This window comes from Leuciscus leuciscus, assembly GCF_965113295.1.
Source record: "Leuciscus leuciscus genome assembly, chromosome: 6".
In the NCBI taxonomy this organism is placed as follows: Eukaryota; Metazoa; Chordata; class Actinopteri; order Cypriniformes; family Leuciscidae; genus Leuciscus; species Leuciscus leuciscus.
Genome location: NC_138730.1, coordinates 35,411,597 through 35,437,828, shown reverse-complemented (window position 1 = coordinate 35,437,828; position 26,232 = coordinate 35,411,597). Strand labels below are relative to the sequence as shown.

The following is a 26,232-nucleotide window of genomic DNA, read 5'->3' as shown; positions in this document are numbered from 1 at the left end:
GGATGAGGAAGGACCTGACGCGATCTGCGTGCCGGACTTAAGGAGTGCCACGGACCTCGCTCTCCGTGCTACTAAGTCTGCAGCGCAAGCCATTGGACGGAATATGGCCTCTCTCACCATGACTGAGAGACATCTTTGGCTGACGCTCTCGGAAATGGCCGAGTCTGAGCGCACCGCGTTCCTCGACGCCCCGCTTTCCGCCACAGGCCTCTTTGGATCCTCCGTCAAGGATTTCGCGGAGAGATTCGCAGAGGTACAGAAAGCGTCACAGGCTATGAAGCACTTCCTCCCGAAGCGCTCCAGCTCTGCAGCAGGCCGTGCGAAACCGTCTGGTCAGAGCTCACAGCCACAGCCACCGTCCACTGCCTCCACTTCACAGCGCCGCCAGGCCCGAAGCGCGAGACCGCGCTCCCGCTCATCCGGTCGCCGCCCCGCTGTACGTGGCTCGCGACCAGGATTACGGTGAAGCCCGAGGCCCCGAAGTCGTCCTAGCACAGCTAGGAAAACGACGGTGTTTAAGTCCCGCTGCGGCCAGACTCACACCAAAGCTATTCGCTCGTCCAGTTCCAGCAAATGTGACTGTTCCAGTGTTTTCTGCAGCCAACAAGTCGGTTCTGTCACCCGCTTGCCTGCACACAAATGCCGTTTTCACGGCTACCCCGATAAATCCCCAAAAGAGTGTATTTTCTGGTGTCCCGGCCACGGCCGATGGTGTTTCATGTGTAGTAAGAATGCCCACTGCCCAGAGCCCATCCCTACACACAAGCACAGCCTGTCACACAGGGCTCGCGCACATAAAACCGACTCAGATCGGTTGAGCTTCAAACATGGTGAATGTGCCCACTACCCAGTGCCCACTAACACCGCGTTATGCATGTCTCACGGTTTCTGTAAAAACGAAACCAACGTGCACTCGCTTCACGCAAGCGAACGATGCTTTCGGTGTGATAAATGTGCCCGCTGTCCCGCGCCCACATCCACACATAGACATGACAGTTCCCACGGGAACCGCCCAGCCCTCCCCCTCGCGGCTGACCACCGCAGAGGAGTCGAGCGCGGGCAATCTGCCCGCTGATATCAGCGCGCCCCATGCCTCAAATGTCACGAGCGCGATGCTTGTGTTGCAGCACGCCGAAGCTTCTCCATCGCTGAGCGAGCGGAGCGCGCTTCGTATTCAACCCCTAGCTATCCATGCAGACGCATGGGCAAAGCTGCCCGGGGTTTCGAAGTGGGTGCTGAACATTATAAAAAGAGGCTATTCGCTGCAGTTTCGCCGACGCCCTCGCCGCTATGTGGCGCGCGTCGAGACCACGGTAAAAAAAGAAGTAGCACATTTACTTCGAGCCGAAGTGGCGAAACTATTGAGCAAAGGGGCCATAGAGCCTCTCTCTCAAGTTCAGAGCGAAGGAGGGCTATACAGCAGATACTTCCTGGTACCGAAAAAAGACGGGGGTCTCAGACCCATACTAGATCTAAGGCAACTGAACAAAGTGCTTGTGAAGCGACAGTTCAGGATGCTCACGACCAGACAAATCCTTGTGCAGATTCGCCAAGGAGATTGGTTTGTGTCAATAGATCTGAAAGACGCGTATTTTCAAACACAGATAGCGTCAGGTCACAGGCGATATTTGAGATTCGCCTTCGAGGGCCAGGCATATCAGTACACAGTCCTGCCATTCGGTTTGTCCCTGGCACCCCGTACATTTACGAAGTGCATGGACGCGGCGCTCGCACCCCTCAGAATGAGAGGCATGTGAGTGCTGAACTATTTGGACGATTGGCTGATTCTAGCGCAATCTCGCGCAGTGCTCATAGAACACACGACCATTTTACTCGATCACCTCGAGGATTTGGGTCTCAGTGTCAACTGGGCGAAGAGCTCTCTGTTACCCAGTCAGAAGATATCTTTCCTGGGCACAGAATTGGACTCACTGTCCATGATAGCGCGACTATCGCCACAGCGCGCGGTAGACATTCAACGCACAGCGAACGGGCAGACCGTTCTTCGGCCAGTGGTCGGAACGGGAGAAGCTCCTGCACATAAACTGCCTCGAAATGCTGGCAGTAGACAACGCGCTGACGCGTTTTTGTCCCCAGATAAAAGGACGCCACGTCTTGGTCCGTTCGGACAACATGTCTGTGGTGTCCTACATAAATCGCCAGGGCGGCCTCAGGTCCAAGAACCTGTACAGGCTGGCAGAACGCCTCCTGGTATGGGCTCAGTGCAACCTGCGCTCGCTCAGAGCAGCGCACGTGCCAGGGCTCCTGAATATAGGACCGGACAGACTGTCCAGGAACAATGTTCCGGCAGGCGAGTGGTCTCTACACCCACAGACAGTCCAACTGCTGTGGAAGAAATTCGGCAGAGCTGAAGTAGACCTGTTTGCGTCTCAAGAAAACGCTCACTGTCAGGAATTTTTCTCCAAGAGCAGGAGCGCGCTGGCCCATGTGTGGCCCCGCCGCCCGCTCTATGCTTTTCCCCCCGTCTCTCTCCTGCCTCAGGTGATAGAACGGATCAGGGAAGAAGGATGCTCAGTACTGCTGGTGGCACCGTTCTGGAAAAACCAACCTTGGTTCCCAGTCGTGATGCAGTTAGCGAGTACTGCCCCGTGGCCAGTACCAGTGAGGAGAGACCTCCTCTCACAGGCCCACGGTTCGATCTGACATCCTCACCCGGAACTATGGTCCCTTCATGTCTGGGCCATCAACGGGTACATGTTGGACTCCCTGAAGGAGTATTAAACACGATCACGCAGGCTAGAGCTCCGTCTACGAGACGACTCTATTCCTCGAAATGGTCAGTGTTTTCGGGCTGGTGCACAGCCCGTAGTGTGTCACCCACAGACTGTGGTGTGGCGGAGGTGCTTTCCTTCCTACAAGAGCTGTTGGATGGGGGCAGGGCCCCCTCCACGCTCAAAGTTTATGTGGCGGCTATAGCAGCGTTCTCAGAAACAACGCTTGGTCAGTCAATAGGAAGGAACGATTTAGTCATCCGCTTCCTTAGAGGGGCTAAGAGACTGAATCCTCCCAGACCTCCCTCAGTCCCCGTATGGGACCTTTCTACGGTTCTGGAAGCCATGAAAGGTGCGCCATTTGAGCCTTTACAGTCAATTGATTTGAAACACCTGTCTTTCAAGACGGTGTTTTTGCTGGCTCTCGCTTCGGTGAAGCGCATAGGGGATCTGCACGCGCTCTCTGTGAGCGCGGCGTGCATGGAGTTTGGGCCTAATGACTCAAAAGTTATACTCAAACCTAAGCACGGTTATGTTCCGAAATCCCTCAACACACCGTTTAGGGCGCAGGTTATCTCCCTGTCAGCCCTACCGGTCCCTGATGAGGAAAGAGACGCGAGCCTCCTTTGCCCAGTCAGGGCATTACGAGCTTATGTGTCTCGCTCGTCTGGTTTCAGACAGACGGAGCAGCTCTTTGTTTCGTTTAGCGGACGTTCTAAGGGACTAGCCGCGTCGAAACAGAGCCTATACAGATGGATAGTTGATGCTATAGCGCTGGCATACGCCTCCAAGGGCATGCAGTGCACGTTGGGTTTCAGAGCGCACTCCACGAGAGGCATGGCCTGGTCAAGTGGGATTGCCTTGCAAGATATTTGTATGGCGGCAGGCTGGGCCTCCCCGTCTACATTTATAAGGTTTTATAACCTAGAGGTTCCCGCCCTGCAGGCCAGGCTGCTGTCGGTCTAAGTTTACCAGTATTGTCTGACCTGATGCGATCAGCTCAGAATGCTGCGTCTACTGAGCACAGCTCAATGTTCGACAGTAAAAAAGTAGCAGCACGAGATGTGCCTGGGCAAACTGTGTAAGACCCACATTCCCCCATCAGTTCAGGCCGTACCCCGCCCTGTCTGTATGATGAAATTCGCGTCTCAGCGACGCTGCCATATGTGGAAGAGTGCGGCTTCGCCCCTCCCTCTTCCCGGACTCCCTGTGAGTTCCCTGAGTGATTGTGCACTATATGTACCCCGGGCTTTCGCCCTTGGGTCTTTGGTGTCAGATCTCAGCATGCACGGCGTTTTGCATTGGGTCCCCTAGCGTAAGATATCTTACGCAGTACGAGAGACCTCTCGTAAGAGAACGTACTCGGTTACTAACGTAACCTCGGTTCTCTCTAGAAGAGGGAACGAGTACTGCGTATCTTGCCGTGCATGCACACGCTCTGGTTGCTTCGATGATGAAAAACCAGATAATAGCTGCCTGCGAGCGGTATTTATAGGCCTAGACCACGCCCATTTCGGCGGGATGTGACGCAGCGGGCGCGAAGTGCCCTGATTGGGTCTGGCGTCACGCCAGGCCTCGCTCGATAGGCTGCTGCAGTTGCCGCAGAGCAGCCAATAGGCGCACGAGCTGTCTCGCCTATGTCTGCATGCTGCCGCAACGCGTTTTGCATTATTACAAAATTAAGGATAATTTTTGGCTTCAATATCTCGAAAAAGGATTTTCCCCTAGCGTAAGATATCTTACGCAGTACTTAGTAACCGAGTACGTTTCGTCAAGGAAAGCACTAATCTCTCTTGTGGAATAAACTTTTATTTCACAGCCACTCAATTCTGAAGTGCCTGTTTGAGAATCAATGTCTCCCATTTCTAAAAAACTCCCTACACTCTCACATTCATCTGAATCACTATCAGACCTGGCGACACTAGAGCCGGCTGTAAACGACTGACTACAATTTCCATTTACTTCTTCATCCGATTTATCATCATTTTTGTAGTTTGTTTCTACATACTCCATCAATAAATCTTCATCTCTGTTTTTAGACTGAGAAGGTACTTTTTGTGCGTCTATACTTTCATCCCCCCGGCTCATTTTGCGAATTGGGTATCATATACGTAAAACGTCGGAAAGACATGACATGTTTAAAGTTTGGATTTTTAAGACCCAACGGAATCATCTTAATCGGAGCAGTTAATTTTCCGTACCGTTCAAGAATTTCTTTCAAAGTTCCTTCTTTTATGAACCGTGGCACGTTTGAAAGCACAACTTTCTTAGAAGGATTTGACAAAGGCAGTATTGGTAAAAATGTATCATTCACAACAAGTCCTTTCTCTTACAGTTCATCAACCATTGAAACTTCTTTAAGAAATATAACGAGTGCTCTGTTCATCCTTGAGGCAGATTTAATATTTAAACCACCAACCTGTTCGCTGATCGCCATCAGTACGTCCTCAATTGACATAGAGTCATCCGGCGTACACTTGCAACCATGGTCGAGGGTCAAACGTGAAAAATCACTGCCTAGCTCCATACCTGCGCGCAAATTTGCGCTGACCGTAGTCAGCGCTCCGAAGTTAATCTAACAATTTACTTAAAAAACAGTTTTTATTTAAGGAGAAATAAAGAAAAAAACAAACAGGGAACGCCGAAAAAACAACGTGCTCTGATGCAAACGCTCTCGCCGCTACCCACAATCCTCAGGGAGAGAGAGAGAGAGAGAGAGAGAGAGAAAGAAAGAGAATGTGACTGAAATAGAATTTTTTTTTTGTCGTTTCAACAACAAACGTAGCCTACCTCCACATGTTATCTTATAGTACTGAGTTGTGCACAAATAATGCCTAGATATTAGCAATATCTACATATTGCTATTAGCCTTTTTGGTAACACTTTATTTTGATGGTCCCTTTTGAACATTCTGTTGACTAAGTAGCTTTGCAACTACATGTCAACTAACTTTCATTAGAGTATTAGTAGAGTGTCTGCTTAATATCTACTAACTCTTTATTGTGATGCTCCTCCAACAGACATTCTACTGACTATAAGTAACTTTGCAACTACATGTCAACTTATTCTAACCATAACCCTACCAGTCTACTAATACTCTACTAACACTCTAATGAGAGTTAGTAGACATGTAGGTGCGACGCTACTTATAGTCAACAGAATGTGTTAAAGGGACCATCAAAATAAAGTGAAACCGCCTTTTTACATACAATTTTCTATTAAAATAAAACTAAGCGTATGTGACGTTTCAAGAAAATTTTTAATTTGTTTCCTACTTCTACTAACTGTGTTGATATCAGATCGCCGCAGAGTCCGACAAGTCTGCTCACAAACGAAGTTTGGTAGGCTTATTCGCCGTTCATTACATATGTAAACTTTCCCACTACCCTACATCGTGATGTTGTTCGTATCAATGTAAAGATGTAAAACAAAGTTACCTGATCACCTGTAAAGGCAGATGTAGGCTACACTAAATCAACAAAAAAAGATTCGAACTCCATCAATAGTGTACACCACAATAATAATGGCTGCGTCCGCAGGCAGGAGGATAAGGAGAATAACAACAAATCCTGCCACATCCTGTCTACTGAGATGCCTTCATGGGGGCGTATGGAGGCTAGGCTATTGCTGTATAAATCCACTCAGCAAAAGTTTAGTCTTTGTGTTTCAACATTTCTGGATTGACGTCATTTTACTTATTCCTAGAGTAAGCGTGATTCACATAGTTTCATCATTTTCAATCCTTATTCTACAGCTCCTAGTCTATTATCGAAGAGAGCTGGAGAGGTAGGCTTTCAGGACGGCTGTAGGCCTATTACGCGCGCAGAGGATTAGCCTACACATACATTTCAAAGGTGAATAATGATGAGTAATGTGATGAAACTGGAATTTGGCCAAAAGAGCAAAGGCTGCTTACATTGATACAGCTTTATTTCATCTGTTAATATTATCATTTCAAAGTCATGTGAGTATTTCAATTTTGCAACACAGCTATTTAACAGGCCGAGTATGTTTAACAGCTGGCCGAGCAAACAAACTGAATTAGTAATGCAGGACTGAATGTAAGCTTGTTAAATAACCATTTAACAGTGATAATAGTCATGTGGTTGAAGAGAGTGAGAACCCAAACGCAGAGGATATGCAGACACTCAGGTTTATTTCGACACAAAACAGAAAACAAAACCCACGAGGGGGCAAAACAGGACTGAGGAGAGGTCACTTTGACTAAGACAAGATAATGAACAAAAGACTAGACTCTGACTTGATGACAGGAAACAAACTAACAATTCTCATTAAACAGATTTCTGACGAAGTACTCACAGCGTTTAACATGCAACGTTTCACAATGTTAGACAATGTACCGACACAGGACAGAAAACATGAGGGGATTAAATAGGGAGCAAACTAATCAGGAACACAGGTGAAAGCAACGATCTAATGATTACAAGATGAGATAACAAGGGGGCGGGGTGAGGTGACAAGACAACGCAAGCACACAGCCCAAACAAATGGCCATGTGCTTACACATAAAACATGGGTCTGTCATGATCCTGCCTCAAGACCAGGGAAAATCAAAGACTAGAAGGCAGAATCATGACAGAACCCCCACCTTAAGGAGCGGCTTCCAGACGCTCCCCAAGGTGACACTAAACATGACGGACTGAGACAAGGACACAAACCAACAAAACATAACAAATAACAATAAAGGCAAACAAGAAATGACAATAACTGGGTTAGGGTGAAACACCAAAAACAATAAACAAGGCAGGGGAGGTGGAGGAAACACAGAGTTCATGGGGGATTGTCCAGGGTGAATAGGAGGACTGGTGGGCTTGGGTTTACGGGGCGAGGGCTTAGGACAGGGGTTATGGGCAGGCATTGACGAAGAAACACGAGGTACAGTCTTGGTGAAAACAGTCCGGGGCTGGACAGCGACAGGGGTGACAGGGGAAACACATGGCAACTTGGCAGGAGACTTGATGGGGACAACAGGGTGCGACGACACGGGAGACAAAGCAGGGGATGAAGCGGGTGACTGTGGGACAGGACCCTGTTTGAAAGGACAGATGGACCGGAATGGTCCCTCTGGGCCGATGACTCCAGGCTGCGCTTGACTCGGGACAGGACTCGGGACAGGACATCAGAATCATTCATGCTTGACGCGTCAGATTCCCTTGAATCCTTCAGACCAAACCCACTTGACTCAGGGGAAGCACTGTCTGATGTCGAGGGTCTGTGACTTGAAAGTAACTTGGGTCTGGGTGGCATTTCAAGGATCTTGGCAAGAGCGGTAAGATAGTCAAAAACGGCTCGAGCAGCTAAGACGACAGGCATCTCGTTTTGGGCAGAAACTGCTTGCAGAACCTCTTTTGCGGCTAGATCGGCCACAACTCTCTCAGCAGATCCGGGGATAGCGCCTTCAGCAGCGGACTCTGGGACAACGCTTGCCGTAGCGGGCTCTGGGACAGCGTTTGTAGTTGCGGGCTCTGGGACGGCGCTTGCAGTCGTGGGCTCTGGGACAGCGCTTGCAGAAGCGGGCTCTGGGACAGCGCCTGGGACAGCGCTTGCAGTAGCAGGCTCTGGGACAGCGCTTGCAGAAGTGGGCTCTGGGACGGCGCTTGCAGTAGCGGGCTCTGGGACAGCCAAAGACGAAGGACGGGAGGCTCCCCTTCTCCTCTTCTTTCTCCTAGGTTGAGGTGCGGAAGTTATAGCTGGACTAGTGGCCGGTTGGAGAAGCTCCGCTGGGACCATAATTGGTGCTGGAAGGGCGGCCTCCGGCAGCATTGACTCTGTCGAGGATGATTCTGAAGGAGAATCCCATGAAACCCGTCTCCCTCGTTTGCCACGGAGCTCGGTGGGTGTGGATGCAACCTCGGGAGAAGAAACGGAGAGAGCCTGATCCCCTTGAGTGACGACAGCAAGGACTCGACCCTCTGGGACCACTGGAAGCATGGCAGATGAAGACCTCGTGGGACCCTTTGGCTCTCTCTGAGACAAGCAATCCACCATTGCTCGAAATGGGCGACGAGTAAGCTCCTCTCGTTCAGACAGAGGAGGAGGAGAGTTGAGACCAGCGATGAAATAGCGAGAAACCAGGATCTCAGGCAGGAAGAATCTCTTCAATAACTTGGGCATACCTCTTCAGGGACAACTCACCCTGGGGAGGGAATGGAAGTTTTCCATTTCCACTGTCAGCAATGGCCACCTGCCACCATAGTTCTTGATCAGTCAGCAGTGGTTTAGCGGGAGAAGACATACAGTCTGCTGGGTTCTTCTGTGGTCGGTACATTCTGTCATGTGGTTGAAGGGAGTGAGAACCCAAACGCAGAGGATATGCAGACACTCAGGTTTATTTCGACACAAAACAGAAAACAAAACCCACGAGGGGGCAAAACAGGACTGAGGAGAGGTCACTTTGACTAAGACAAGATAATGAACAAAAGACTAGACTCTGACTTGACGATGACAGGAAACAAACTAACAATTCTCATTAAACAGATTTCTGACGAAGTACTCACAGCGTCTAACATGCAACGTTTCACAATGTTAGACAATGTACCGACACAGGACAGAAAACATGAGGGGATTAAATAGGGAGCAAACTAATCAGGAACACAGGTGAAAGCAACGATCTAATGATTACAAGATGAGATAACAAGGGGGCGGGGTGAGGTGACAAGACAACGCAAGCACACAGCCCAAACAAATGGCCATGTGCTTACACATAAAACATGGGTCTGTCATGATCCTGCCTCAAGACCAGGGAAAATCAAAGACTAGAAGGCAGAATCATGACAGATAATAATGTACCATTACTGATTAACATGGAAAATTCAGCATTTAAAGCATGTCATATGGTTGTAAAATACCAATGGAAAAATTTAATTATTTACATTTTTATTTTCTATAAAAAAAAAAACTCACATCCTGGCCAATAATTTTGTCCAACAAACAATGTTCATAATTGTTCATAAAACAAACATAGTGAATAACCAAATCACATTACATTCTAACATTGTAACATTACAATCTAAAAACAAATAATGATTTTTAAAATAGTTAAATAGCCTAAATAAAAACAAAACTGCTATCATAAAAATACAACTGTAGGTTTGACATTCTACATGTATCATTTATGTCCAACAAATATTCAAAAACAAATATTTTAGCAAAATATATGTATATTTTAGTCAGAATTATTGCGCTCCGTCTGTGTGGAGCGCATGCACGCGGTGGCACTTGTTCATGTAGCCTAACGTTACATGTAAGTTTAGCTTTCAGACGGCCCGTCCACTCCTGACAGAAAAATGGAAATATTTGCTTGATTTTCTAACATTTACAGATGGAGAATATGTCCGTGAAATTAAATGTAAATTATGCACTGAGGAAATTATTGGGTGTCACTACAGCTTAAAGAGTAGCCTATCAATAGAGGTAGGCCTATATTTGTTTCCACCAATCGCTGCACAAGTTAAGATTACGTAAAATGACGAAAGCACTTCAGTGCTAGCGCTCCCGGAACCCATAGAGAATGCATTGCAGTGCCTGCAGTTAAAAAAAAATAAAAAATAAAAACTTCTTTGTATGGACGTCTGGGAACACGATTCTCGGCCAGTTAAAGATCTGTTAAAACCAGTTAAATCGCCCAAAATGAGGAGGTACTCTACAGAACGTGACTTGACGCTGATTGGACTATATCCAGAGGCAGACAGCGTTAACTCTGTGGTTGAATGTGAATGGGATTGTAAAAATCCGTCCCTTTTGGTGCTTTGCCCAATCACCATAATGAAGAAACCGCCCCTGTCTGTGTCATATCTTAAAGTGACAGCAGCCTAATAAGTGTGCTGCAGTCTGTCATAAAATAAGAAGAGATAAAAAACAGTCACTGTTCTTGACTTACTTTTGTAGCTTTGATAAAGATTAATCTATATATTTTGGCAGAGCAAGTAAAAATCAGAGCTGGCAGACTGGACTGAAAAATCCTTAGCTTCGAGCAATGCTTAAAGGCACAGTTATGTGACATGTATTTAGCAATAAGCCCCAAGAAGCTGTGGTTTACAGTGAATTTAGAACAGCTAAAGGGCTTTGTTAAAAAGTAATGGCTGTCAGTCATACTTTATTGTTGAATGTCTTTAATTGGGAAAAATAGACATGTTTATTAGACCTGAGATAAAAAGATTGACTAAAAAGAAAGATGCTATTAGAGACACAACATAATATGAATTAGCTATACATAATAAATTAATACTGTTATGTATTAGTTAAATTACTTGTATATTTGCATTTAAGTAAATTAAGTAGAAAAAAAAAATACACAAAATAAAGGTCACCACACAAAACATGAACAAAAATCATGACAAAATAGAAATTAACTTTGTGAAAAAGAAAAATGAAGATTTTTCACTACCATCACCTTATTCATTAAATCAATGCATTTTATTAGACTTTGAAGTCATCCTGAGATTATTAGTATACAAGCATAAAAAGTTGTACAAACTTTTCAAAGAGAATATGTTTTACGGCTGTTTGATACAGAAGTATTTAGCTTGTTCCTTCTTTAAACAAAAGTAATTACTGGCAAAATCTCTCTGGTCTGTTTTTTCAGTTGTTTTCCTTTTGTTTGAGCTCTGAATGTAATCCTGGACCCAGTCTTCTACTGGAGAAGAGCATATTATGTTGTTCTCCACAGTTATAATTCTGTAAATATGCAAATGTCTAAATAAAATTGTTTTAATTTTGTATTTTAAAACATACATACTCGTGCTGGTCTCTGTCTTTTTTCCCGGTTTTTCGTTTGTTGTAGTTACAGCTGGGATCGTGTTTGTTGTAGTTACAGCTGGGATCGTGTTTGTTGTAATTGTATAGTACATAGTAGGTTTTGCTGTCGTTCTTCCATCCACTATATTCATTACTCTCTTAGCATATTTGCTATCTGGATCTGAGCAAATAATTTTGTTTTTCTTGGTGTTGAATCTGAACATGGAAAAAGTAATACTTGATGTTTTAGCTTTCGTTGTTTAATTATCCAACCAAAAAAAAAAAAAAACTTTCAAAATGTAATATAATTGAACAACTTTGTACATGCCTTACAGCTCTGAGAGGACATAGTAGTGTTGGCTCCTGCATCTCATATTTCACAATGTTTGCAGCTGGTGGTTTGGTCTTTGAAACAGTAAGACAGCAGTCTGGTGGACGATCATCACCTTTTGGAAAAGCACATCATTTTATACAGGTAAATAATCATTACTTTGACAGTATTAGATGTACACACATGTACACTCTCTCATAAAGATACAATTTCAACTCAACTTCTACATTTCAGTCAAGTGAAAGTTACTGAGGTCAAACCACAATATTTAACCAAAGAGCTCAGAAATTTAGATCCTCAAATCTCACCTGATGCCACAACACTCATCCATCCTATAGAGAAAAGAACGGCAGAAAATAGAGAGAACTTCATCTTGTTCTGTTGCTCACTTCTAAGTGTGAAACTTTCTGCTGGGCTGAAGGGTCTATGTTTCAGCACACAAAGCTCACCACCCTCTGCGATCAATTTTCTTTGTCACCTAGGCCCACAGACACCTCAGTCGGGGACAGGAAAAGATGACTGATGAGTGGAAGCCAAACGTGAGAGAGAAAGAGATGCACTCAACCACATAGAGGAAAATAAGGGGTTACATAATTCACAATGAGCATTCAACATGACTGAATTCAGTTCATCGAGGCCTACAGTTTTGGTCCAAGTGAAAATTCAGTTGAATTCATGTTCTATACATAATTTAATCTCATAATAGCTCACTTGCAGCCTCTGTCCCTGGTTAGGTTGTGGTGAGATCTGGTATTTATCTCATTTACTGAAGAACCCCTAGTATCGAAGTAGCTAGGTAGTCTTTTGCTGTCAGGTCAGAATAGGATTAAATCCTCACTATCTTGTTTAATCTATAGCAGTAAATCTAGGTGTGTCCCTACACTCTCGTGAAACAATAACAATCATTGACAACTTGGCACATTGATCAAATTCATGGTTACCCTCCAGCAGAATCTTTCCTGGATCCTTCGTTGCCCTTGGTCTTGCAAAATATAATATAATGCTCTGTCTATTACTTATAGAACTGTCTTTGTAAGCTGAAGTAAAATTTAACAGTGTTTGTCTTTATAAAATACAAATTTATTTGAACAAAAGATAAAAATACTGGTTACACAATAATTAATATTTGTAGCAAATCATCAAAAGGTTACAGGTTGACAAATCATCAAAAGGTTACTATACTTCAGCTTATCCAATCTCAACAGGGCAGTCCTGTATGAGTGGAAAATTACACAGGCTGTTTACCTTGTAAGCAGTTCAAGCAATAGATGTAAAAAATAACTTGTTCTCATCCGAGGTTTTCAAGTTAAGATAATACAGCAGAGCAATATAAGCAAAAAGAATCTCAGTTAATAAACTGAACTGGAAGAGAGCTGATTTCTCCCCAGGGATGCACACGGCATCAAAATCAAAAATGCAACAACCAACAATCAAAAAGCAGTCATATATATACGGAACTGGGTTACATTGTTCCTTATGCAGTTTCTTGGGTTTTTTCCAGAGGAACTAAATCATGTGACATCAACCTTCTATTGCCTTAGTCAGGGCCGTCGCTAGTGGGTTGAAAGGTGGTGACAATTACAGGGGCCCCTACTGCCCAGGGGGCCCCACAAAATCCAGCAGTTATACAATATAGGCCCCTGTTGAATGAAAAATTATAATATTTATCAGCAGCCTGATAAACAGCCACAAAAACATACAATTTGGTTCAAATATTTTTTTTCCAAATATCTGCTTCTCTTACCTCCCTAAAAATGGTTTAGTCCGATCTAAAGTATTTATTAATTATTCAGTCAGTGACAAACATCAGATGGACCCAATTGTAAGTCCCACCCCAGCTCGTGAACAGAACCAATCAGAGTTGAGGCGACAGTGCCTTAAAGCAGCAGTTCACCCAAAAATGAAAATTCTGTCAGTAATTACTCACCCTCATGTTGTTCCAACCCCGTAAGACTTTCGTTCATCTTCGGAACACAAATTAAGATATTTTTTATTAAATCTGAGAGCTGGCTCACTCTTCCATAGGCTTCTAAGACACTATAACTTGCTGGCCCAGAAAATGCATTAAAGAGATCGTTAATATAGTCTATGTGAATACAGTGGCTCAATCTTAAGTTTATAAAGCGACGAGAATACTTTTTGTGCGCAAAAAAACAAACAAAAATAACGACTTTATTCCACTATTCATTTCCTTCTCTCTGGGCCTCGAGTGAGTTCACGTAGTGTTTTAGCGCAGCGCGTCTGTGTTGTACGTCACACGTAGGCTCACTATTGGCCGACGCTGGTCATGTGTGTGATGCGTGTGACGTGCAACACAGAAGCGCTACGCAGTTATACTACGTGAAAAAACTCGAGGTCCAGAGAGAAGGAAATGAATAGCGGAATAAAGTTGTTATGTTTGTTTTTTTTGCACACAAAAAGTATTCTCGTCGCTTTATAAACTTAAGATTGAGCCACTGTAGTCACTTGGACTATATTAACGATCTCTTTAATGCATTTTCTGGGCCAGCAAGTTATAGTGTCTTAGAAGCCTATGGAGCAGTGAGCCAGCTCTCAGATTTAATCAAAAATATCTTAATTTGTGTTCTGAAGATGAACAAAGGTCTTACGGGGTTGGAACAACATGAGGGTGAGTAATTACTGACAGAATTTTATTTTTTTTCGGGTGAACTAACCCTTTAAGTTAAAGATGAACTTGGTGGAAGAGCAGGCGACTAACTGACTGAAAATTTTGGGGAAAAGAAAACATAAATCAGGGAACCAGAAACGCCATGAAAAGAAGGAGAGGGAGGCCAGGAGAGTTGTTGTATCCCAGTCAATCTAGACGTTCTTAAAGGCAGGTTGTATTGTTATTTCGCTGGGAATAAGAAAACTACCGTCTTCAGCCTGCCGGGTTCTGTCACTCTTCATTATCGGTGCGCACCACACTCGACCGAAAAATTACGTGGTCAAAATTCCTGTCTTTTTACACTATTGTAAAAAGAGTTTAAAAAAAAACCATGGACTCGAGTCACGACGCATTTCATTATGCACCTGACCTGCCGGCTGATGATGTATTTATTACATCAAGAAAACATGAATACAACATACTGCACTTGGATGAATAGCTTTATTTAATAATATTACCAGTTCCATTATGATCTTTATTAAAAAAAATAAGACAATAAATTATTTTATTTGTAAAATTTGACTGCATTCTTGTCAATTTCTAAATGTTTACTTTTTGATTTATGAATTATAACAGACTGATTGAAAAAAAAAAAAAAATTATTTTGCTGTTACTTTTTTTAAATTGGATTTATTATTTAACAATTTCTTGCTTTTTTATTAGTTTTTATTAGATGTAATTTTTATATAAACATTTAACTTTTAAAATAAAGGTTTTACAACAACATCACCATCTTCTGTTATACGTGAGCCTCCATGCTCATCTATTGTACAGTATGATATTGGTGGAGGGTGGTGGGGGCCCACATCAATATTTTTCAGGGTGCCCCGAATCCAGCTACGGCCCTGGCCTCAGTCAAGGAGGCTTCTGGTGTCTACATTGTTCCTTTCCATATGCGCTTCGGGCCTCTGTGTAAGTGTGTATGTATCTGGAAGTGTATTTGTAGGTTCAAATATCTTTCAAAATTCAAATAATACCCTACAAGGTTTTAAATCGATCACTTTTCGTCACCTATGTAACTGGTCGGTTGTCTGCGTTGTGTAAAGGTTACTACACAAAACATGAACAAAAATCATGACAAAACAGAGATGAACTTTGTGAGTGAAATAAAAGTGCAGATTTTTCACTGCCATCACCTTATTCATTTATTACACTTAGAAGTCATCCTGGGATTATCTGTATACGAGGATAAAAAGCCATAAAAAGTTGTACAAAGTTTTCAGAATATGTTTTACGTCTCTTTGATACAGGAGTATTTAGCTTGTTCCTTCTTTAAACAAAAGTAAAAATCTCTCTGGTCTGTTTTTTCAGTGTTTTTTTTTTTTTTTTTTTTTTTTGAGTTATGTAATTCTGGACCCAGTCTTCTACTGGAGAAGAGCATACACTGTAAAAAAAAAAATTACATCCCCAAGTCAAAAATTTCTAGTGACTGATAACATCTACATTTTTCAATTAGTCTGACGTATTATTTCTCATTGAGCCAATGTTAACAGACTATTGCAACAAGAATTGCACTTGGGCCAATTTAAAAATGTAGATGTGACCAGTCACTAGAAAATTTTGACTTGGAGAGGCTAGACATTTTTTACAGTGTATTATGTTGTTCTCCACAGTTATGAATCTGTACATATGCAAATGTGTACATAGATTGTTTTAATATTGTATTTTAAAACACACATTTCTATAAAGTCCAATAAGAATAATAGATAATGCTATCAGATCATAGTTGAAATATTAAAACAAGTAAAAAAAGAGCTAAAAAAAGCTAAAAAAAAAAAAAAAAAAAAGTTATGGTAGCCATGTAAACAGGAATATTGATTTTAGTCCTGAACTTACAGTACTGCTCTGACAGAGCAAAGTGGGGTTTCTTGAACTCTGTAGTCCACAATTTCATGAAATGCTGGTTTGTTTTTGTTTTTGGTATGAAAAATACAACTCAAAACTTGTTAGTTAGAAAACAATTAAAAAAAAAATTAAAAAAAAACATTATTCTGCATGTCAATAAAAAACCCAAAACATATCATCACCAATCCCATATGAAATTATCCACAACTATTATTATTATGAATTATCCAGCTCTGGTATAGTGGTAGTCCAACTGTTCTCTGGATCTTTTGTGGTTTGAATACTGCAATATATTTGACTAGATATATTAGCAGTTAGCCAGAAGTCTGTATAACCAAGAAGAACTAAGAAGAACAGTATAGAATTTACCTAGAAATCCATATAATTAAGTATCTTGTGCAATATTTAAAATGTATTGTGAAATTGTGATACTGTGAACATATCTGATGCAACATAATAGCCTGAACATAATGCAATACATTATTAATTGGTATTTTGTTGTCTGTCTAAATTACAGCACCTTAATAGAGTTTCATCCTCTATTAATTAAGCACATCAGTCATCTTACACTGACGATGTGAAAACTGATGTGAAAAAAAACACATGTATGAATGAATGAATGAATGAGGCATTAATATAGCGCTTTTTCATATGTACTGTACACCCAAAGCGCTTTACAATCATGTCGGGGTCTCTCCTCAACCACCACCAGTGTGCAGCATCCACTTGGATGATGCGACGGCAGCCACAGTACAACGGCGCCAGTGCGCTCACCACACACCAGCTATAGGTGGAGAGGAGAGACAGTGGTAGAGCCAATTCAGTGGATGGGGATTATTAGGAGGCCATGATTGGCAAGGGCCACTGGAGGGGATGTGGCCAGAACACCGGAGACACTTCTTCTCTTTTACGAGAAGTGCCATGGGATTTTTAATGACCACAGAGAGTCAGGACCTCAGTTTAAAGGTCCCGTTCTGCGTGATCCCATGTTTCAAACTTTAGTTAGTGTGTAATGTTGCTGTTAGAGCATAAATAATATCTGTAAAATGATAAAGCTCAAAGTTCAATGCCAAGCGAGATATTTTATTTAACAGAAGTTGACTACAAAAAGCGGCTCGATTGGACTACATCCCTCTACTTCCTTCTTTAATGATGTCACTAGAACCGTTTCTTGACTAACCTCCGCCCACAGGAATGCTCCCTCAACTCTACTGGCTACTTGCGCACTTCTTATAACTTGGGCTACTGTGTTTACTCAGCTCTTATGGTGATTTTCTGAAGTAAAACTGACGCTTCATCTTTTGTGTGATATACAATAAACTTTATTAAACTCATCAGTACATGTTTGATCATCATTCAGACAGCAGACTTGTAGGCTATTAATAAATAATGGATACATAGCCTACAAGCAGATGACAAATACGTTATAATAACCGTAATTAAACTACTAAACCATACCTGTTTCATCTCTATACAGCACTCTGACTCTGTAGGCATTATTGTCCGACTCGAAATGAACGCCGTTACTGAGAGTTTCTGATATTATCATCATTCCGTGAGATGAATTTTTCCTGACAGACTGAGCGCGAGCTCATGAAGCTCCGCCCCCTGTGTCGTCCAGCAGCAGCTCATTTGCATTTAAAGGGCACACACTGAAACAGCTCGTTTTTCTGAGCCCCAAAAAATGTCAATTTAAACATGCTGTAAAAAATGATCTGTTGGGTATTTTGAGCTCAAACTTCACATACACACTCTGGGGACATCAGAGACTTATTTTACATCTTGTGAAAAGGGGCATAAAACGGGACCTTTAATGTCTCATCCGACGGACGGGTATGCTCTTTTATAAAGCTATAATGTCATCTCCACTAAAATTAAGGTATTACAAGTTACTCCAACAGTGTCAGTATTTCTGAAGTGTTCATTCAAATTTTAAATTGTTAAAAATCACATGATGACATCAAAGGAACTCCTTCCGTCCACATCGCTAATTAGCTGTTGTACATGATTGGTTTTATTTGACTTCTGCTGGTCTAAGTTTTAGTTTCTGTTGTAAAGATTGTTGTAATTGTAGTTGAGATCAACTTTGCTGTTGTTGTAGGACACAAATAATGTTCTATGGAAGGTTCCTTTGTCAGTGCCTTCATAACACGTTTTGTCCATTTGTCACACGAATCTGAACAAATTGTTATATTCTTTTTGGTGCGGAACCTGTAAAAAGTGGAAGAAGAAAATAGCTCATTGCTTAAAGCTGCAGTCCGTAGCTTTTCCTCTTTGTCGCCATCTCTGTTTGAAAGCTGCAATTGCAGTCATTCGTGGAATTATCAACTTTACGTGAGTTGTGCCTCGACACAGCATTCGACACAGGCCCTTCCGATGTTTGTCCTTGTTTTCGCATGGGCCTGGGTGCAGTCTCTTTTATTCTGTAGCCAGTCCGAACGAAGTCTTTTGCATTTTACAACGGGTGAATCTTGTCACTGGTGATTGTCGTTTGAACCTTTCTGGATCCGCCATCAAATTAATATGTTTAATTATATCAAGTGCTGTGAGAAAAGGCTATAAATCTCCACCTCCAACATCCTCCCAAGCAATATAGCCTACTAGCTGAGACTCCTTCTTTATGTGAACAGATGTGACGTAATGACGCAAAGACATGCTCGAATTTCCCGCGGAAATCCACCAGTACCACTGGAATGAAAAACATTATTACAAGCTTACCATTTTGAATCGAGCTACGGAAAGCAGATAGTTTTGAACACTGGTTGGTTATGTACTTGCTCAAAAATTTATTTTGGATAATTTTGAACCCCAAAAAGTTACGGACTGGAGCTTTAATTATCAACCCATTTATAACAGAATCTGTGTAGGCCTACTTTATATTGTGATGTCATCATAACTTTGAACTTGCCTTACAGCTCTGATAGGACATATCCACTTATCCTGTATTTCATAATATACAATGTTTTCAACTGGTATTCTGGTTTTTGTAACAATAAGACAGCAGTATAGTGGAGGAAAATCACCTATTGGAGAAGCACATCATTGTATCCAGTTGAGCAATCATTAAAGTAAAACTGACCTCTGTTACTCGCACAAGTACAAATATAAAACAAATTTCGCAGAATGAGAACCACAGTGAGTTTTTTTCAAAAGCAGCATAAGAATAGCACTTCCTTCCTTTATCAGTCAGTGCACTAGTGTACACACTCTATGCTGAAAAAATACAGAGTCAGTGTGTGTTTCTGAGAAAAACTCAGGTATCAGGATGGTCTAAATACACCAAAATGCTAAATGTTTTACATAATACATAATTGAACTAAGGTCTATTATCAAAATATAACCAAACAAAAACAATACTATTGCAAACATTAAAATAATAGAGAATATTTTATTTGCTATCAAAGGCCATCATTTTTGTACACCTATTTATTTATTTATTTATTTGGTCTTTAAACCTAAACCCATTCACTCATTCACCAACCCATCCATGCATCTGTCTATCCACCAACCACAATAAAGAAAAAGAAAGTAAAGTTTTTATTGGGGGTCTGTGGACCCCTGGGGGTCTATTAAGGTATGGAGAAGATTGCAACAGAATTCTTCGAAACATAGCCATATTATTGTGTATTACAGAATTTATTCTGATTAATCAACCAGTTTCCTGATGCCAGTAATTATGAAAGTGTTTGCTTATGCCAAAAAGTACAGAAATAAAAGCAATATAAATACAGTCACAAACATATACGCATTCCCATGAATCAGAGCAATCTCGTGAAAGATTCAACATCTGATTGGAAAACATTGTCTTTGAAAGTTGGAGAAATTGTAAGTTGTGGTCTGCAAAGATTTTTTGTTGCTATTTTTGAAAATGTTAACATTCATTTAAAAAAAAAAAAGGAAAATCAGAATCATTTGTTTGTACTTTGAGAAAAATATACAGAATTTATTTTATTTAAAAAAAAAGATGGAAAGAAACTGAAAAACAAATGACAGACAAAATTATTTTGTTTCAGCACAATATTTTCTACAGTTTTAGTCCTCACACTTCTTGTTATTTTTTTTAACACCGCTTTCTTAATTCACACTGCACCGACCAATGAGGACAATCACCAAATTACAGTATGTCCCTTTTCAGACATTCCACAACCTGACAATTGCCAATCCAACGTATCAGTTGGCAAAAACAAGCGCCAACCAACAGGGGTAACACACTGATCCGACAAAACCTAACTAAGCTGCCATCTATCGGCGTCTGTTGGTGCAGTGTGAATTGGCCTTTATCCCGCTTTTTTCTGATCTCTTTTCTTTGGGACCCTAATGGGCTTTTGTGCTTTTCTTTCATTTTTATTTTTTACTCCATACCGCCTGCTATTCAATGGCAACTCTGTTGCTGTCACAGGATCTGCCCTTCCTCTACTTTCCTCCGCTGATGCTCCTTCTGCAGGTACAGATTCCTGCTCTCTTGCCTTCTTCTTTGCTTCATCCACCTTCTGCATGGCCCTCTTTGTCCAGTTACTATTAAGATCAGAACAGAGTATTTTGCCAGATACAGTCTTGATCCTGGAAAAAGAAGGATGTTTTGTTATTAGTGCTCAGTATTGCAGATTTATCTCTTTACTTTCTCTTTTTATGGACCTCTAGTATAGAAAACTAACTTCATATTAAAAAGATTTACAGGGGCTTTACCACTGCAATTTATTTATTTGGGTTATTTCGATCGACCACTTTGGACATTGTAACTTTGCAACTATGTGTCAATTAACTAACTGTCATTAATTTTCAACATGTCAACTAACTCTCATGAGAGTATTAGTAGACTGTTAGGTTAGAGTTAGTAGAATAAGCTGACCTAAACTTGCAAAGCTACTAATTGTCAGTAGAACGTCTCTGGGAGAGCATCAAAATAAAGTGTTAGCAGACAGTCTACTAATACTCGAAGGACTGGTAGTGCACATGTAGTTGCAAAGTTTCTTAGAATGTTTAAAGTGGACTACAGTCAAATAGTCAAAATAGTAACCAAAGTATAACCTGTATCTGTAGGGAAGTCTAGTTCCTATTAGGGACTTGCATATGTAGTTTACTTACACAACTGCCTTAATGGGACACAGTCCTTCAATTTGTATTCTGTAGTTCAATACTTTCTCTAGACGCACTCCCCTGTATCCTAGCTTGAGGCAACAATTCGGTGGAGGTCCATCTGTATATAAACAGAAATAAATTTTTATGGTTAATCCATATTTCATACTTCACGTTGATTGAATATTTCAGTACAAAGTTATCTTTTTTCATTCTCACACAAGGCAACATGTACACAAAACTCGGTTCTATGTGGCAGAGCTACAGAGGTAAAGCTCCGAAACCACATTTGCACTAGCTTTAACTTTACTCTCACTTTACTTCACACCCTTGCACAAGCCATAAAACCGTTTAGAGAGAGAGAGAGAGAGAGAGAGAGAGAGAGAGAGAGAGAGAGAAAAAACGTACCTGCAAACACACGGAAGGACCCGAAAATCACCCCGAAAATACAAACTGTGAAAATCAGCATCGCCTTGTTCATGTCGACTGGCCAGACTGATCTGACCAATTTGGACGATAGTATTAATAAAAGAGGAGGAAACCGCCTACCTGCGAGACACATTGGTAACATGGGTGCTCAGTGGAAGACATGACTAAGCTGTTAATTAATTTACCAACGAAGTGGAATAAAAGCTATGCTAATATTTCCAGTGGTCAAGAGTAATCAAAAGAAATCCCATCTGGGACCTGAAATCATTATTCATATACATGAATTTATTTGTTGATGCTTCATCCGGTGTTTAATGTTTGTTTTTTTCTCTCTGTCAGAGTCAATTGTTTTGTGTTTTAATGGAACATTTTTCTTTTGGTTAGGCTTAAAATGCAGTCATATTTGCTCAGAGAAATCCAGTTATTTAAATATCGGTAGTTTTGCGTGAAGGCGAAAATGTCCCACACACAGATTTCGCTTGTGTTCAAATTTGTCACATGAATTTGCTGCGTTGACAAACAGAAAGCTGCTTCTTGTGACTTCTGCATGAGCGGTGCTTCATATTGCTATGCAACATTTCGCTAGTTACTGCACCTACTGTATAGACTAATCTCTAAAGCAATGCCATAGAAAATCCATTTGGGTTTCCCAAAGTACCTTCCTGTGAACATTCTTAAAATAACCATTTTTGTCTTGTGTTCACATTTGTAGTTCGGTTCTCATGGTTCTTTTGGTGGGGACCAAAAAAGAAGATAATACATTTAGTCCTGGTTCGCTTAGCGTTCACACTGTCATTTTTTTTTTGCAACAGAACTTAACAAACATCCAAAGCAATGCTGTGTGCTGGACTAAATGTGCTTCTTGTATGTGTGTACATATTGTGGTATTTGACCAGCTAAAAATTTATAATGTGTAAAGGAGTCAAAAGAGCATCAGGAATCCCTCCGTCACACAAACAAAGATCTGCTGCAAGGAGATGGCGTTTCCCATGCATGTGCCGAACTGTAATGGGCAACGTAGCTCCTAGAAAAAACAGGTAAGCCTCAGCGTTCTGTCGTTTTTATGGACGCATCTTATGATATCATGTCCTGTTTTTAGATCGTTTTTATGTCTTTGGTCCATGTTGCGTTCATATTTTAAGTCAAACAGCACCAGAGTTCATCTGGAAGCGGGCCGAGACCTTTTCAGTGTTCACACTTATTTAAATGAACCGCACTAACAGAGCAATCGCACCAGAGTTAGTTCTCTTACGAGAGGTCTCTCGTACTGCGTAAGATATCTTACGCTAGGGGAAAATCCTTTTCCGCGAGATATTGAAGCCAAAAATTATCCTTAATTTTGTAATAATGCAAAACGCGTTGCAGCAGCAATGCAGACATAGGCGAGACAGCTCGCGCGCCTATTGGCTGCTCTGCGGCAACTGCAGCAGCCTATCGAGCGAGGCCTGGCGTGACGCCAGACCCAATCAGGGCACTTCGCGCCCGCTGCGTCGCGTCACGTCCCGCCGAAATGGGCGTGGTCTAGGCCTATAAATATCGCTCGCAGGCAGCTATTATCTGATTTTTCATCCTTCAAGCGAAGCACACGCATCGCTGGAGCTGGATTAGAAGCCGCGCCGTCGAGAGAGAGCACCTTCAGCGGGACGAGTCACTGAAGTCGCTGGCCGCGCCGCCTTCCTGCCTTCCTGCTGCGCTTTCCGGCGCTTATATCCTTCTCTTTTATTTGCACTGTATTTCTGTGTGTGTGTGTCGCCGCCGCGACACACATTTCTAAAAGAGCTAGCGTCTTTTTAAAGATGCCTTCCTGCGGCTCGTGCAGAGCCACACTCAGCGACGGGGACCACCACGTGATCTGCGTTTCCTGCCTGGGTGAGGAACATGCAGCTCTCGCGCTCGCTGACGGCGGATGCCCTCACTGCGAGCTGATGGCAATGGCGACTCTGAGGACTCGCCTAGCCGTCTTCACCGAGACTGCTCCCCCGCCCGCCGCGGCGTCGCGCCGTAAAAAGCGCCGTGCCCAGCGGGCCCCGGAACCCTCCCTCAGCCGCCAAAGCTCGCCGGTTCGCCCGCTTGCTTCCCCGGCTTCTTCTGTTTCGCTTCCTGACGGACAGCGGCCGCCGTCTGCCGCCGCTTCCGTTGATATCGCGGATGAGGAAGCCCTGCTGGGAGAGGATGATTCCTGCTCTATCCTGGCGTCAGGCAGTGAGGATTGGGCGGGCTCTGAGGACCCCGCACCCCCTGCCCGCACTTCGTCAGGCAAGAGAGCTTCTATTGAGACGGAACTCATGCGAGTACTCGCACAGGCCGCGGCGAGCCTCGGCCTCGAGTGGTCTTCGCCTGAGCAGCCCGCTCACAACCGGCTGGATGGATTTTTCCTGCCTGGGGAGCGCGCTTCGCCTGTGTCCAGACCGGCGCCTTTTCTTCCTGAGTTACACGAAGAAGTCGCCAAGTCCTGGAGCGCCCCCTATTCTGCTAGAGTGCGTCCTGCTGTTTCTTTGGCATTCTCCGCCGTTGACGATGCCAAGAACAGAGGATACCTCTCGCTGCCGCCGGTTGAAGAGGCGATAGCGGCCCACTTATGCCCGCCCTCCGCTGGACGGCGCGCTAAGCCGGCCCTGCCCTCTAAAGCTTGCCGCACGACGTCGAGCTTGCTCCACCGCGCTTTCTCCGCCGCCGGGCAAGCTGCGTCAGCGTTGCACACCATGGCAACGCTCCAGATCTTCCAGGCCGATCTCCTCCGTAAGCTGGATGAGGAAGGACCTGACGCGATCTGTGTGCCGGACTTAAGGAGTGCCACGGACCTCGCTCTTCGTGCTACTAAGTCCGCAGCGCAAGCCATTGGACGGACTATGGCTTCTCTCACCGTGTCTGAGAGACATCTCTGGCTGACGCTCTCGGAAATGGCCGAGTCTGAGCGCACCGCGTTCCTCGACGCCCCGCTTTCCGCCACAGGCCTCTTTGGATCCTCCGTCAAAGATTTCGCGGAGAGATTCGCAGAGGTACAGAAAGCGTCTCAGGCCATGAAGCACTTCCTCCCGAAGCGCTCCAGCTCTGCAGCAGGCCGTGCGAAACCGTCTGCTCAGAGCTCACAGCCACAGCCACCGTCCACTGCCTCCACTTCACAGCGCCGCCAGGCCAGAAGCGCGAGACCGCGCTCCCGCTCATCCGGTCGCCGCCCCGCAGGACGCGGCTCGCGACCTAGGATCACGGTGAAGCCCGAGGCCCCGAAGTCGTCCTAGCACAGCTAGGAAAACGACGGTGTTCCAGTCCCGCTGCGGCCGGACTCACACCAAAGCTATTCGCTCGTCCAGTTCCAGAAAATGTGACTGTTCCAGTGTTTTCTGCAGCCAACAAGTCGGTTCTGTCACCCGCTTGCCTGCACACAAATGCCGTTTTCACGGCTACCCAGATAAATCCCCAAAAGAGTGTATTTTCTGGTGTCCCGGCCACGGCCGATGGTGTTTCGTGTGTAGTAAGAATGCCCACTGCCCAGTGCCCATCCCTACACATAAGCACAGCCTGTCACACAGGGCTCGCGCACATAAAACCGACTCAGATCGGTTGCGCTTCAAACATGGTGAACGTGCCCACTACCCAGTGCCCACTAACACCACGTTATGCATGTCTCACGGTTTCTGTAAAAACGAAACCAACGTGCACTCGCTTCACGCAAGCGAACGATGCTTTCAGTGTGATAAATGTGCCCGCTGTCCCGCGCCCACAGCCACACATAGACATGACAGTTCCCACGGGAACCGCCCAGCCCTCCCCCTCGCGGTTAACCACCGTAGAGGAGTCGAGCGCGGGCAATCTGCCAGCTGTCATCAGCGCGCCCCATGCCTCAAATGTCACGAGCGACACGCTTGTGTTACAGCACACCGAAGCTTCTCCATCGCTGAGCGAGCGGAGCGCGCTTCGTATTCGACCCCTAGCTATCCATGCAGACGCATGGGCAAAGCTACCCGGGGTTTCGAAGTGGGTGCTGAACATTATAGAAAGAGGCTATTCGCTGCAGTTTCGCCGACGCCCTCGCCGCTATGTGGCGCGCGTCGAGACCACGGTAAAAACAGAAGTAGCACATCTACTTCGAGCCGAAGTGACGAAACTATTGAGCAAAGGGGCCATAGAACCTCTCTCTCAAGATCAGAGCGAGGGGGGGCTATACAGCAGATACTTCCTGGTACCGAAAAAAGACGGGGGTCTCAGACCCATACTAGATCTAAGGCAGCTGAACAAAGTGCTTGTGAAGCGACAGTTCAGGATGCTCACGACCAGGCAAATCCTTGTGCAGATTCGCCAAGGAGATTGGTTTGTGTCAATAGATCTGAAAGACGCGTATTTTCAAATACAGATAGCGTCACGTCACAGGCGATATTTGAGATTCGCCTTCGAGG

At 43.7% G+C, this 26,232-nt stretch overlaps 1 protein-coding gene and 2 long non-coding RNA genes across 4 annotated transcripts in view; 1 reads left to right on the top strand and 2 right to left on the bottom strand.

Moving 5' to 3' along the window:
- LOC309501494 (uncharacterized protein) overlaps positions 1-12,263 on the bottom strand; it is a 42,875-nt gene extending 30,612 nt beyond the window's left edge. Inside the window, exons 1-2 of the mRNA XM_082173645.1 lie at positions 12,129-12,263; positions 11,818-11,935 (exon numbers count right to left, since the gene is read on the bottom strand). Of these exons, the coding sequence (XP_082029771.1) occupies positions 11,818-11,935; positions 12,129-12,192 (182 nt within the window). The 5' untranslated portion in view covers positions 12,193-12,263. The remainder of the gene's footprint in view (positions 1-11,817; positions 11,936-12,128) is intronic.
- The window catches only part of LOC309501586, a 460,649-nt gene that overhangs the window by 265,157 nt on the left and 169,260 nt on the right, over positions 1-26,232 (top strand). The gene's annotated exons all lie outside the window — the stretch shown is intronic.
- LOC309501571 lies at positions 19,749-22,067 on the bottom strand. 2 transcript variants are annotated; one of them, XR_014206917.1, is made up of 3 exons: positions 21,818-22,067; positions 21,419-21,530; positions 19,749-20,893 (listed from the first exon to the last, which is right to left on the bottom strand). It is a non-coding gene; the product is annotated as an uncharacterized lncRNA (long non-coding RNA). The 2 variants fall into 2 exon arrangements; XR_014206918.1 differs by lacking the exon at positions 21,818-22,067 and adding an exon at positions 21,629-21,777.